At 44.4% G+C, this 13,893-nt stretch overlaps 1 protein-coding gene across 1 annotated transcript in view; it reads left to right on the top strand.

Annotated features, from left to right (window-relative positions):
* The first annotated feature begins 12,347 nt into the window (after positions 1-12,347).
* HPS3 (HPS3 biogenesis of lysosomal organelles complex 2 subunit 1) overlaps positions 12,348-13,893 on the top strand; it is a 60,974-nt gene continuing 59,428 nt past the window's right edge. The window contains 2 exon segments of the mRNA XM_078873186.1: positions 12,348-12,378; positions 12,381-12,794. Coding sequence (XP_078729312.1) covers positions 12,348-12,378; positions 12,381-12,794 — 445 coding nt within the window.

Below are 13,893 nucleotides of genomic sequence, written 5' to 3'. Positions count from 1 at the left end.
CCTTGTAGGTGTATCGGTTCCATAAAGTACAAAAAAACCACAAGACTCGTAAAGAAATAAATAAAACACACTGGGATGTGTTCTTGGTAAATAACTACGTCTGAGAATAGCCTAGAGCCATTGGGACCGGGGAATAGGCAGAGGTATGTTGGGGCTTTTTGTACAATTACGGGTGATTTATGCTCCCAGGATGGAAAAGTGAATATCAACACGTGGTCAGTCAAAAAAAACACATTAAGAGCCAGAAGGGATTACTGTACTTATGTGGAGTTGGTTGTTTGCTTAGTTTCAAACGTAAAAGGTGCGATCTGTAACCTAGAAGCAAACAGGGGGAAATTATTGCGTGTTCTTTATATCATGGATTTTTATTTTCCTTTCAAAACATTTTCCCTGGGTAATCCCCATGAGATGGAACACCTCGTTTGCAAGTGTCCCAAGGGTATCGAGTGGCGCACACACATGCAATGACACGGAAACAAACATTTAATATAAGTATAATTTGCACAAGTCAAATAGATATGTTGTAAACATATATAAATTCCAGCCATGTCTCAATCTGACAATGGATGAAGACACCCCCATGTCAGTCGTGGATGTTTCTTTTATATATATATCATACTTCACCACGCTGGTCCGTGCGGGTTGGTGACGGATGGAGGAAGCAAAGGACAAATTACAATATCACTCGCTGCTGCAGATGGGAATCAAACTCGAGATAGCCGGATTCAAAGGGCAACGCTCGAACCATTGCCCCACTAAAACGCATCCACACAAGTAGGGGCCAAGTCCGCATTCACGGACACAGAAGTTGCCCATCACAGGGCGCAGCAAGAGCCTCGTTGAGGCTTGAGTCTACGAATGGTTTTACACACCCTATGCATGTGATGCGTAATGGAGTTTCATCCTGGCACCCTGTAGAACACACTGCACTACCGTAATTCTCTTCACCGTGCACATCGCCAACAAGGGAATTTGCAGATCATTTTGAGAATTAGTGTCGGTGAAAAAAAAGCTGTCTGGTTCACAAATGTAGATAGGAAGGGTCTGTAAACATCGCCCGTCTTGCGCTGAAAAGCGTTCCCCCTTTCATTATCCTCGTTTCAGTAAATTTGCAGGATTCTGTCGGTGGACGTCGTTCCATCGCCCGGAGTGCAAATATTGAGCTGATCAATTTTTACATGGCCTCTGCGAGAAGGCACCAAGAGAGGTCTCATTGATTAGCTGTTTTTTTTCTTCTTCTTTTGTCACAACCTTCTCTTGGGGGTGTGTGTGGGTGTGCGTGATTCGGTGGAGAGCAGCGACCCGCGAATCGTGCACCGCGCTACGAACCCAACCAACCGAATAACAATGAAACACGTGTTAAGATGTTCAAACACCAAATAGAAACCTTTTTCAAGGAATCATGTCTGCATTGACCATTCGTAGTTGTGGTGAGCATGCAAACAAAAACATGCTCCGTTAATTATATGTATTGTCCGTGAAACTGATTGTTCTGCACCAAAGACAGCCTTTTAAAATCCTTTATATTAAGTTCACTTGCTTGCTTGCTTGCGCGCTTACGACCGTGCAAATCTTTCGGTCGTTTTTTAACCCACTTCCCGTGATCCAATCGAGCTGACATTTTGCACACAGACTCGTTGTGCGTGACAATTAATTTTCGGGAAATTTTTTTCTCCAAATTTTTTCACTTTTTAGGAAAAAAAAATTATATTTAATTACCAATTGCTTAATGGTGGCAGGCAATCATCTGACCCATAGGTGGCAGCCATCTCAAGGCAGAGGACGAGAGGACTCTAGCCGCCACGCATATAAAGGATTTATAGTGAAAAACTTTGTTTTTACGGGTTAATTTTTAGGGCCTAGTATCACCAGTGTCAGACCAGAAAACGCCAAAAGGCCTTTCCAGGACAATTCATGTATTATCAGATCATGTTTTGTTTTCATGTTCACCACAAGTTCGTGTGGTTAATGCAGACATGGTTCTTTGCAAAAGGTTTCTATCTGGTGTTTGAACATCTTAACACCTTTTTTATTGCCAGAAAGGGTACCATTTATTATTTTTTTCATACTTTGACACTGCCAGAAAAGGTCCCATTTTTTTTCTCCAAACAACCGAGTTTTATTTCTGACCATGGCTAGCTTAATTAGTAAGTGATATCCGAGCCAATCTCGGGTCTCCGCTTGGTTGACTCAGCCTTAATTTAGCACAAAGGTTGCCTAACCAGGTGTGGTGCTGGGTACTCCACGCCTCGTGTGTGCCGTGGCGGCCTTAGAAGGCGCTCACTAGCAGCACTTGACTCAGCAGCCTGTTAAAGGCTATCCTGGGGATCTTTGTCTTGATATGTGTTTGTTCATATGCGGTGTTGCGGAGCCTTTGAGAGGGCTCTAATTGCTAATGTGCACGGTCATCGTGTAATTACGCTTTTGTTTACTCTTAAATCGCACATTTTCCAAAATCAAGTCATTACGAAGCGTAACGAATGAATACAGCTTAGTAGTGATGAAAGTACACTAATTTACAAGGACAATAAAGCCTTGCGCACATGTCTTTGCAGCCCCAATATAACGAACATTTGCATCTGTGCGTGGCCTTTTTGAATTAATTAAAGGCCATTACGTTTTTTTTACATATAAATCTCCTCAACAAAATGTGCTTATTAATTTGACGAAAGTGTACGCTCTCACAAAAGGGACAAGCTAAGCTGCCTTGACCCACACGTGTGACACTGGAGCGGTTATAATGGCAGCAACAAATTCAATTCAGTTCATCCGTAAGTTCAACAGATAATCCAGCAGAGCCATTCACTTGGCGTGACGCCTATGACATTGACAATGAGCCCAAATGTCAGTATCCATGCCCAGCTGTCTCCTTACAGGATTACAATTGTAAGCGGATTAAATAAATAAAAACATTGAAAGTTGACAAGTGACGTGTTTTGTCAAATAAAACTTATAAAATACATTCAGGTAATGCAAACAAATCGTGCGATAGAGAATATTACATTTACGATTATGATGTTTTGTATGATCATGTCACTGATAAAACCCTGATAGTAATTTTCTTCATAAACCTGGTAACAGACAACGATGCTATCTAATTATATCATTATTTTTCGATTTAAAGCTTTCGTGACTGCAGGGATTCATCTTCTTGGTTCTTTCGGTAAAGTCACGTAGAAGGGAAGTAATAAAATAATAAAAATAAAACATAATAAAACAATTGTGGCCGAAACGTCGTGAGAATTGTTTTATTATGTTTTATTTTTATTATTTTATTACTTCCCTTCTACGTGACTTTACCGAAAGAACCAAGAAGATATATCATTATTATTTTTCTTGATAGTTATCGGGAAAACAAATTTAAATGGTAGAAATTGTTTTGCTCACTCAAACTGCAGAATAGTGCACATCATTTCAACTCATCTAGAATTGTAAATTTGTTTGACATATGCTGTACAGTTCTGTAATTCATTGTTTATTTTAGATCGTAGTAGGTACGATGTCAAAGCATGAACTGTAATTCTCCAACACCAGAGAGAGCTATTCAATTTTTGATTTAAAGCTTTCGTGACTGCAGGGATTCATCTTCTTGGTTCTTTCGGTAAAGTCACGTAGAAGGGAAATAATAAAATAATACAAATTATACATAATAAAATAAAATTCTCACGATGTTTCGGCCACAACGCAAGCAGCCGTCCTCAGGTGAAGAACAGAGCTGTTGGAAAGACAGCGTTTTTCACCTGTCGGAAAGACAGCGTTCTTCACCTGAGGACGGCTGCTTGCGTTGTGGCCGAAACGTCGTGATAATTTTAGAGCTGTCAGAAAGACAGCGTTCTTCACCTGAGGACGGCTGCTTGCGTTGTGGCCGAAACGTCGTGAGAATTTTATTATGTTTTATTTTTATTTTGTATTATTTCCCTTCTACGTGACTTTACCGAAAGAACCAAGAAGAAGAGATATTCAAATCAAAGTTGGCAAGTTGTCAAATATACTATATGTGATGATATTTTTTCCGCAAACCGGATAAATGTTGAATATTGTGCAAAATTTCGGCAATTTTGTTAAAATGTATTTTTAAAAAAGAGTTGTGCGCACTTTGCAACGTTACCGTTATCCCAGCTCCCTTGGTTGGGCTCAGTCAGGCCGATCTGGTGGTGGGAATTAGATCCAGAAACCTGTATTTTCTGACAGAGCAACAACACACACTCTGTGCTCTGTTTAACCACGTGGAAACGTTAATATAAATTCTACCCTGAGGCCAAATGCTCGTAAAATACCATTTATGTAACATGGAAATAAGAGTTATCTATTTTGTAAAGCAGAGCTTTTAACATATATATGAAAGTGTATTCTGTGTTCTGGCCCATATGGTGATTATGTTGAAACTACTTTAATGGCACGGTAATAACCAAGGTCACTCAGCAGGAACATTAATTTCGTATCTTCCTTTTTTTAACCCAACCTAAATTAGACGCATCACACACTCAGCTGAAGATAGCGCATTGCCAGTAATTTGCCAACCAGCATTTAATGAAAAGTGACAATCTCCATTATAATCTTATGAACTTAAAAGGTCAAGAGTAATTTTCAATTGTATCGCTGCAGATTTTCATCATCACCTTGCATTAGTCTCCGCCACTTTAGGTGCAAATGATTTTCTCATGAACCCAGAGAAGCTCTTTTTTATGGAACGGTTGATCACTTTATTTATTTATTAATGACGTTGCAACATTTAATTTCCTTTGCACATCTGGGCACGCAGGGCCATTTTAGGGCTGCATGCAACTGCACAATCTGTTTCAGTTGAACGTAATAATATACAAAGCAAGTCGTGGCCAGTATTTTGATTGTAGGGATGAATTTCACATTTAAAAGATTTCAGATTATAGATTTTTTAGGACAATTATGGATAACTTTTCAAATGTTTTGATAGATTTTTTACACGATGCACAGTACTAGTTTAACGTCTATCTTCGTGCCAACAAAAGTGACCTCAGCTTATGGATGCCGCCACTTGCGTGGACATCACGTGATGGAAGTGATGTCACTTCATGTGATGTCATATTTTCGGAGCAGTCCGAAATCATTTTTTTAATCATTAAAACGCGTCCAATTTAGGCTTTTGAGGATTAATAAAAAACGTGGAATCACATCCTTAGTTTCTAGAGATCTGTTTGCCACGTCATTCACCGAGCAGTGGATTGACAAAGAGCTGTACATTGTTGCATGCTGTTATATTGTACCATATATACAGTATCATCACCGTAGTAATGGAGTACGTAGGGAAATGTTATTTCACCAGGGTGTCCCAGATTAAATAATGAGCTTGATTTCAATGCCATACAGGTAAAACACAAGCACCAATAACAGCACAAATCATGGGACCTCCTTTGCAAGTACCAACATATGATAATATGTTTTCCCCTTTTTTATGGCAACAAAACAGGTGTTAAGATGCTAAAAGACCACACTGAAACCGTTTGCAAGGAATCATGTCTGCATTCACCACAATTCTTGTGGTCAGAATGCAAACAAAAACATCCTCTGATATTATATGCATTGTCCTTGAAACTGATTGGTCCACACCAGAGACAGCTTTCTTTTGAGCCTCGTCTCAAACGGTGGTAGACCAGAGGACGCCTTTTGGTGTTTTAACATCTTAACACCTGTATATTATTGGTTCTTTCGGTAAAGTCACGTAGAAGGGAAATAATAAGATATTTTATTATTTTATTATTTCCCTTCTACGTGACTTTACCGAAAGAACCAAGAATATGAATCCCTGCAGTCACGAAAGCTTTAAATCAAAATCTTAACACCTGTTTTGTTGCCAGAAAAAAGTGGAAACCCCTATTATCACAACGACACAAATTTGAACAACTACAGACGTCTATTGCTGCATTGGAGTGGACACGTTTCGCTATGGCCCAGCACGTGTTCTACATCACCAGGTTCAAGACAGCTGCTACGGCATTGCCCCATTCATCTGCTGCCACCTGCTGTGCAGAATAAGACTTTCTAGCATTCGTGTTCAGCAATACGGGTTAAACCACGCATGGCTTGGCCTTCTCTAAAGTCGATTTGCTCGTTATTCATCGAAATATTTCACGTGGGAAACCCCATATATACGAAACGCCGCGTTGGCCAAAAAAATCGACCAATGGAATGATGTATCATGTTTAAACATCGATACGAACGTTCACAGGCACAGACAGGCTGTTGTTGCATGGTACATACTCAACCGACAGCAGCAAACTCACGTCTGCTTTACATAACTTTCACGATCACCCAATCTATGGTACATTCTTTATTTATATGAAAGACTTGCCAACCACGCTCTGAATAAAATCATCAAAGAGCTTCAGGATTTTTTGCCATGTTATGTCGGAATGGAAAATTACGTGACGTCGAAAGCAAAAAAAGCATCGATGTTATCCCTCCAGTGAAAGCCACTTCTGCCAGAAATATCGTGATCAAGAAATTGACGAGTTACACTTTTACCAGTTTACCTTATCATCGAATCCCTATCAATGCAGATACGCATCTCTCTTTCACTGTGTGCCATGTCATTTCTCAAAAAAGACCACGGTGTTTCTTCCGTTTAGATCTGTCCGTGATATTTAATCAATAACTTGTATTCGATGCAGTACTCCCAATTGCGTCCAACCGTTCAAATAGCTTGTGCAGATCTTGTGCTGTCTTTCCTGGCTTATTGTTCCAATCGTTTGCTCAGTCAAAGCATCACGTCCAGTCTCTTGCCTTATCTCCAGGATGAACACAGTTTCTGATTAATTACATTTCCAAGAACTCAAAATGTAATTCTATAATTACTGTAATATAAATAATTCTACTAGAACTCTGCTGTTACTGGTTTAAAAAAAAAGTGTGTTCGTGCACAGCGCTTTCCAACACCCAGGTGATAGACATGTCACGTCAACATTACCCATTTTATCTCTTCCCTTTTCAATATGTCGCAAATGTTTTAAGTTAGCGTGTACTTAAAAACGAATAATTAACGTTTAAATGCACACCCCACCGTCTCGTGCCCGCCTCAGCGTTTGTGTAGCTTTGTTAAAAAGATAATAATGCGAGTATTATTATGATTCTGTGGAACTGAGGGCTATTACTACTCCGCCATCAATGTGTCATAGAGGTTAGCGTGCTACGTGCCTCGCTGTGCGCAGGGCGAGTTGACCTGTCAGTTTGCACCCGTTGTTCTCTCTCCATCCTGCTCAGCACACCTATACCCTGCTCGCAAAACGTCTTGTCTCCTCTCACCGTTAGGCAACAGTGTGACAAATAAACGTGAGTTGAAAGTTAGTGGAGATGAGCGCACTCATGGTGGGCCCACTACGCTGGCCTCGCGAGAGATGGCAGTGGCTTGCGGGAGGACTTCATGCAGAGTGGGTTGAACATGGCTACTACTGCTGCTGCTGATGATGATGACACTGGTGTACAATGGGGCATTGTCGCAGGTGAAATGAAGCAGGGTGGCACAGTTGGGTCATGGTGGCATATGCATGTGACCCAGAACTTTGGATGCAAGGGTTGGTGGATCATGCTGGTTCATGAGACGTGTAAACCCGCTTGCAATCTGAGGTTGGCAGATGGCAGGACAGCAAATTGGTTATGAACCCACCTGTTCAGACCCGTGAGTGGTATGTCCCTTGTGTATTGGGGTTTTCTCGCAATACTTAGGTTTCATCTCACATGCCATTCAAATTGGCCAACCATCCCAGGGCCAGATAATTGAAACAAATATTGAGACTCAGTGAGGATTTCCTGGAGGCAAGGTTTGGTGTGAAAATCCCAAATTCAATGGGCTGTGGGGTCACCGGGAAATTGCAGTACATTAGAACAGCAATGGATTCTTAAATCTACCTGCGTGGAACTTTTTGAGCGTTTTACCCCTTAAAGCACGAGAGTTGTCTCTATGTTGTACATTCCAAAATGGAGAGATGAGCTCAACATCGATGGCAAGACATTCATTCTAAATCTCTATAAATTGGAACAATATTTACATCACACTGTGCAGGTCTGCATCAGGCCTCCATTATCCATATGGTTGGTGTACCAAATAAGGTCGCTACTCAGGAACCACGCCAGCCACCCACTGACCGGGAATCTAGACTGACTGCCCGTGTAAATACACGTGTTTGCTGAAACCTTTAGCAAATAGGGACCTTACAAACAAACCCGACTGACACTTGCTTGAAAGAGAAATAATTTGCGCGGGGTGCCCATTTCATGTTGTGCAACGCTTGGGTTTCTCTCATATGAAGCCCAGAATCCCAAAGAGAGAACCCTACAAAAATATATGATTGAGGCACAGAGAGGCTTCTACTGGTCGTGTGTGGCCAGCGTGGAAGAGTAGGCCAAATACCGTCTGGCGCGTGGGGGGGCTCTCAAGGTCCGTCGAGTCGAGGCGCTTCTGCCAACAATGGCATCAGCAAGCCAAAGCAGCGCTGCACCTTTGCATTTTCCCAAGCAAAGTTTGTAATTCATTTAGAATAATCTGGAACACAGTTTTGTTACGCATCGGGGAAGTGACAGCTGGATTAGGATATTTTCATTGTGAGTTTCATCTTTCCGAAAGTAAAATGTAGAGCACTGAAATTCCATCACAAGAACGTCGCTTATTCTTTTCGCCGAGTCCCACAGGAGATTAGATTCTGCAAGAAGCAAATTGTGGGAAATGCATACCAAATGTTTGAATATATTTTGGCGTTTGCATGATTTGTTCTTTCAAAGAGTATATTGCTTCACCAAACCCACTTCAGTTTATGTCGAAATTGAAAAGTCATTTCTTTAGAGTTGCTTTTTGTGTTTAGTTTATTGTCCTTCCGCCGCGACTCCGAGCATGGTTGGCTACGTAGGGTGCGAAAGAAGCTCGACATTCATACTCAGAAACCAGAGGTGTGGACTCGAGTCATGTGACTTGGACTCGAGTCAGACTCGAGTCATGAATTTGATGACTTGCGACTCGACTTGGACTTGCATAACAATGACTTTGTCCCACCTATGAGATGTGGACTCGAGTCATGTGACTTGGACTCGAGTCAGACTCGAGCCAGACTCGAGTCATGAATTTGATGACTTGCGACTCGACTTGGACTTGCATAACAATGACTTTGTCCCACCTCTGAGATGTGGACTCGAGTCATGTGACTTGGACTCGAGTCAGACTCGAGTCATGAATTTGATGACTTGCGACTCGACTTGGACTTGCATAACAATGACTTTGTCCCACCTCTGTCAGAAACCCACGTGTTTCATTTGCGTGGAATAACGTACAAGTAACCTGTACAGCTTAAAAAGTCTGCAATCAGAAATACATTTGTATATGTTTTTTTTTTTACAATGTGTCACATGCGGGGAAATAATAGGCGTCTGAATATAGATTCTACTCTATATATACACTCGAGATGAGTAATGTATTACGTTTTCGTTTTATTGCGTTATTAGATTTTCTGATTTTTCTGATTTATATTTGTATTTTCAAATTAGAACTTTCATAATTTACAGGTGAACTTAAAATAAATATGGATCTAAATATTTTTTCTATAATTGTAATATTCATCATTGCTTTTATTTATTTGTACCTAAATTTCCATCCGCTATACAAATAACTCGTTAACATTGTTCACGCCGAGCACGTGACACCACGCCGTCCCCCCCCCCCGTGCACAATAGGGGCCATACACCAGTGGCGGCAGGCAGGTGAGGCGATGAGCTAATGCCATTGCTCTACTCAATCATACCCCTATTGTCCCGAGGTAAGGCTATTCACACATAAGCCAGTTTTACCACTTTGTTTATTATCAGGAAAACAAAAGGCAGCGGTTAGAGCTCCCAATTCCAAGCCCTGGGGGGTTTAATTAGTCCAAAAGCAGCGCTGTCAAGACGAGCTATTGCCAGAAGCGTTGCTTTACTGTTGTGATAAAATATTCATCTTCATGGCAGCTATTCGCGAATTCATTGTTGAGTCGTATCGATATTTGTGCTGCTGCCCACCGCTTACGTAGTGCGTGGTTCATCACAACGTTGTCTTTATATATTTGCATCGCGTTATATTCGATTGTAAACAAAATATACAGTGCATTTTTATTTCTGATTGCTTAGAATCTTGCTAATGTTATTTTGCATTTGTGTTTAAAATGTGATGATGGAGCTTTGTGCCAGAAAGGCGTCACGTGTGTAAAACTAACGTAACATTGACTTACGACAACGTTGCAATGCTGTGGTGTTTCACATCATGATAGCCATTGCATTGCGATTGACATCACTCTTGCATAGCTAATTATTGTTACTATTATTAGGTAATGCTCATTGCTACGAAAGAGGTTTATTGTTCTTTGTTTTATAATAAATTGAATAGTTCACTGGGAGTCTTGCACACAGCGTGGGTGTACGGTGTTTATTCTGCAATATTTTGCTGTCTTTTTTTGGATTTTCTGCTTGCACTTAGTCACATATTCACTTTAAGATGTTTTCTTGTTCATGTTTTTGTTTTTTGTTTGTTGCGGTTGCACCCGATTCAAGAGCCAAATGGCTCACAGGGCTATACCCAATAAATGAACTTGAACTTGAAGTATCGATGATGGGCACCACTCCGCTGGGCGAGTGGGAAGGGCCTCGTGACGTCACTGGAGCGCTGCTGAGTGGGAGGAGCTGAGCGCGGACTCGCGGAAGTGAGTGGATGAGTCCCACTCCCCCCACCCACTCTCTCCACTCACTCTCCTCTTACTCTCCCCACTGACTCCCTACCCACTTCCCCACTCACTCTCCTCTTATTCTCCCCACCCACTCTCCTCCCACTCTCCTTACTCCGGTGCGAGGCCCACCCGGCGTGTACAGACGCGCCTTGCGCATCGCGCACAGCGAGAAGCCGGGCACCGCCTCGGGGCTGCAGCGACCAGCGACTGCTCGTGGAGCTGAGAGTGGGAGTCTGCTGGTGGAGGTGAGAGTGGGAGTCTGCTGGTGGAGGTGAGAGTGGGAGTCTGCTGGTGGAGGTGAGAGTGGGAGACTGCTGGTGGAGCTGAGTGGGAGTCTGCTCGTGGAGCTGAGAGTGGGAGTCTGCTGGTGGAGGTGAGAGTGGGAGTCTGCTGGTGGAGGTGAGAGTGGGAGACTGCTGGTGGAGCTGAGTGGGAGTCTGCTGGTGGAGCTGAGAGTGGGAGTCTGCTGGTGGAGGTGAGAGTGGGAGGCTGCTGGTGGAGGTGAGAGTGGGAGGCTGCTCGTGGAGCTGAGAGTGGGAGTCTGCTGGTGGAGCTGAGAGTGGGAGGCTGCTGGTGGAGGTGAGAGTGGGAGGCTGCTGGTGGAGCTGAGTGGGAGACTGCTGGTGGAGCTGAGTGGGAGACTGCTGGTGGAGCTGAGTGGGAGTCTGCTGGTGGAGCTGAGAGTGGGAGGCTGCTGGTGGAGCTGAGAGTGGGAGGCTGCTGGTGGAGCTGAGACTGGGAGTCTGCTGGTGGAGGTGAGAGTGGGAGTCTGCTGGTGGAGCTGAGAGTGGGAGTCTGCTGGTGGAGGTGAGAGTGGGAGGCTGCTGGTGGAGCTGAGACTGGGAGTCTGCTGGTGGAGGTGAGAGTGGGAGTCTGCTGGTGGAGCTGAGAGTGGGAGTCTGCTGGTGGAGGTGAGAGTGGGAGTCTGCTGGTGGAGCTGAGACTGGGAGTCTGCTGGTGGAGGTGAGAGTGGGAGTCTGCTGGTGGAGCTGAGAGTGGGAGTCTGCTGGTGGAGGTGAGAGTGGGAGTCTGCTGGTGGAGCTGAGAGTGGGAGTCTGCTGGTGGAGGTGAGAGTGGGAGTCTGCTGGTGGAGCTGAGAGTGGGAGTCTGCTGGTGGAGCTGAGACTGGGAGTCTGCTGGTGGAGGTGAGAGTGGGAGTCTGCTGGTGGAGCTGAGTGGGAGGCTGCTGGTGAAACTGAACCTGGTCGTGGAGGTATAAATAATATTGGCTGTGGAGGTGGGCAGGTGGTGGAGGCATTGACATCCAAATTGATCCAGTAAAACCCGGTTAGCCGGTCCCTAGCTATTCAGATTTTGCATTTAGCCAGACCAGGGGCTGCGAGATGCCTCGAAACACAAATTAAGCACTGGCACGTCAGTACAACTACTTTGTTTCATCAAACCCTCTGCATGTGTTAAGATTTTAAATGTTTTAAAGATTGAGAACCAAAGGGGGAGGGGGGGGGGGTGCAGGCTGCAGTAAAGGTTATAAATGTGTGTTTTGTAATATTGGGTCCTATTACAAACTTTGGCATTTTGGAATCTCCCCTCCCTTGCCCACCTGGGAAGTTTCTAGATCCACCTCTGGGTGCAGGTGAGCGTGGTGGTAGTGCGTGAGTGGTGGAAGTGATTATGGTGGTGGTTGTGGTGGTGGAGAGCCTGGTGATAGACGTGGACGCGTTGATGGAGGTTTGCTGACCGTGTTTGACGCGTCTCGTTTAGTTATTTCCAGGTCACTCGTCCAAACGATTGAACAAACTCAACTTGTCAGCTGTCGCCAATGTTGTCATTTACTCTCGTCGTCTTCGCTCATCGTCGTTGTCTTGTCATCATCGTTGTCTCGTCGAGAGCAGACTGTGGCCATGGTGCGCGTGTACGGCTGCCACCCGTTCTGCGGGCAGGAAGTGCTGCCCGTGTGCGAGGAGCCGTCGCTGCTGGCGAGCGGCTCGCGCACCGTGCTGGCGCTCGCCGCCACCAGGGCCCTGCTGCTGCCCGTGCAGCTCGGCCCCACCGCACGTGCCCTGAGGCCCTTCCCGGCCGCGGGAGACTGTGTCACCGCCATGGCCTACAGCGAGACCGGTACGGGCCTAGCACCCCCACCGCCCCCCCCGGCGAAACTCTACGGTGCCATGTGACTTGCAGTCATTTGGTCATTGGCAATGCCCATCGTGGCGAAGCATGATCAAACGACTCCCATGACTGACGAAGCCATGGGGGGAGGCCTTCGTCCAGCAATGGATGAGCAACAGGGCGTTGTGACTTACACTTCGTTATACTAGCCACTAGCCATCGCATTTCTACCATGAACTATTCTCATCATGAGGACTAACGCAGCTGCACAAATGTGTCCATTGCGCATTGTTGCAAGCAGTAGACTTCTCTGCTGGTGTTAAAATTGTGCATTTTTCCCGCCTCTGCCTGCGGTTTTTCCACTTCCTAAAAATAGTGTCCCATTGCGTTGCACTGAACACACACACGGCCTCTGCTTGTTGCTCTCCCGACCTGCGGTCACATCTAGGGAAAAACCGCGTGTGACATGCGCCGAGTCAGAGCGCCGGAACCCCCCCCCACCCGCTGAGATCATGAGTTCAAATCCAGGCAGTTTGCACGTGATTTAGACCAGTTGATCACGTGTGGTGAGTCTGTTATGAATGAATGCACAGGGAGGGGGGGGGTAACCCCCATCACGTAAACGTTGTTTTCACACTTTATTTTGGCTACATTACAGCTCTGTAAATATAACAAATCTCGGTTTGAATCGACTGTCATGCCACGGACATTACTCACGGCGAGATGCTGCTTTTTGTTCTGGGAGTTGAACTCCTCCTTGGGGAGAGCCCGTTCTTCATCACGCAGGGCTTGCGAGAGATCCGATTGGGTCCCTCATCTCACAACGTCGCCGGGTGCACAATCGGGACAATATAGTTGAGTTGGAAAGGCAAAAGGGGATAATTGTGCCTTTTGAAGGTTGTTAGATTTGTGCCATTTCAAGTGGGGGTCCGTTCATGCGAAGTTCTAAAAGATACATTTTTGAATGGCTGTTTAAGGTTTTAGCATAAATCTAATTGGCATAGTAAGCTTTGAGAACATAAACATCAAAGAGACATGGTCACGGTGGAAGAACATAAATCTAGTTGATAATTTACTCTGCATAATAGATGCAGGGTTGTTTCATGTA

Source organism: Lampetra fluviatilis, chromosome 36 (assembly GCF_964198595.1).
Source record: "Lampetra fluviatilis chromosome 36, kcLamFluv1.1, whole genome shotgun sequence".
In the NCBI taxonomy this organism is placed as follows: domain Eukaryota; kingdom Metazoa; phylum Chordata; class Hyperoartia; order Petromyzontiformes; family Petromyzontidae; genus Lampetra; species Lampetra fluviatilis.
This window is presented reverse-complemented; position numbering and strand designations above follow the sequence as displayed.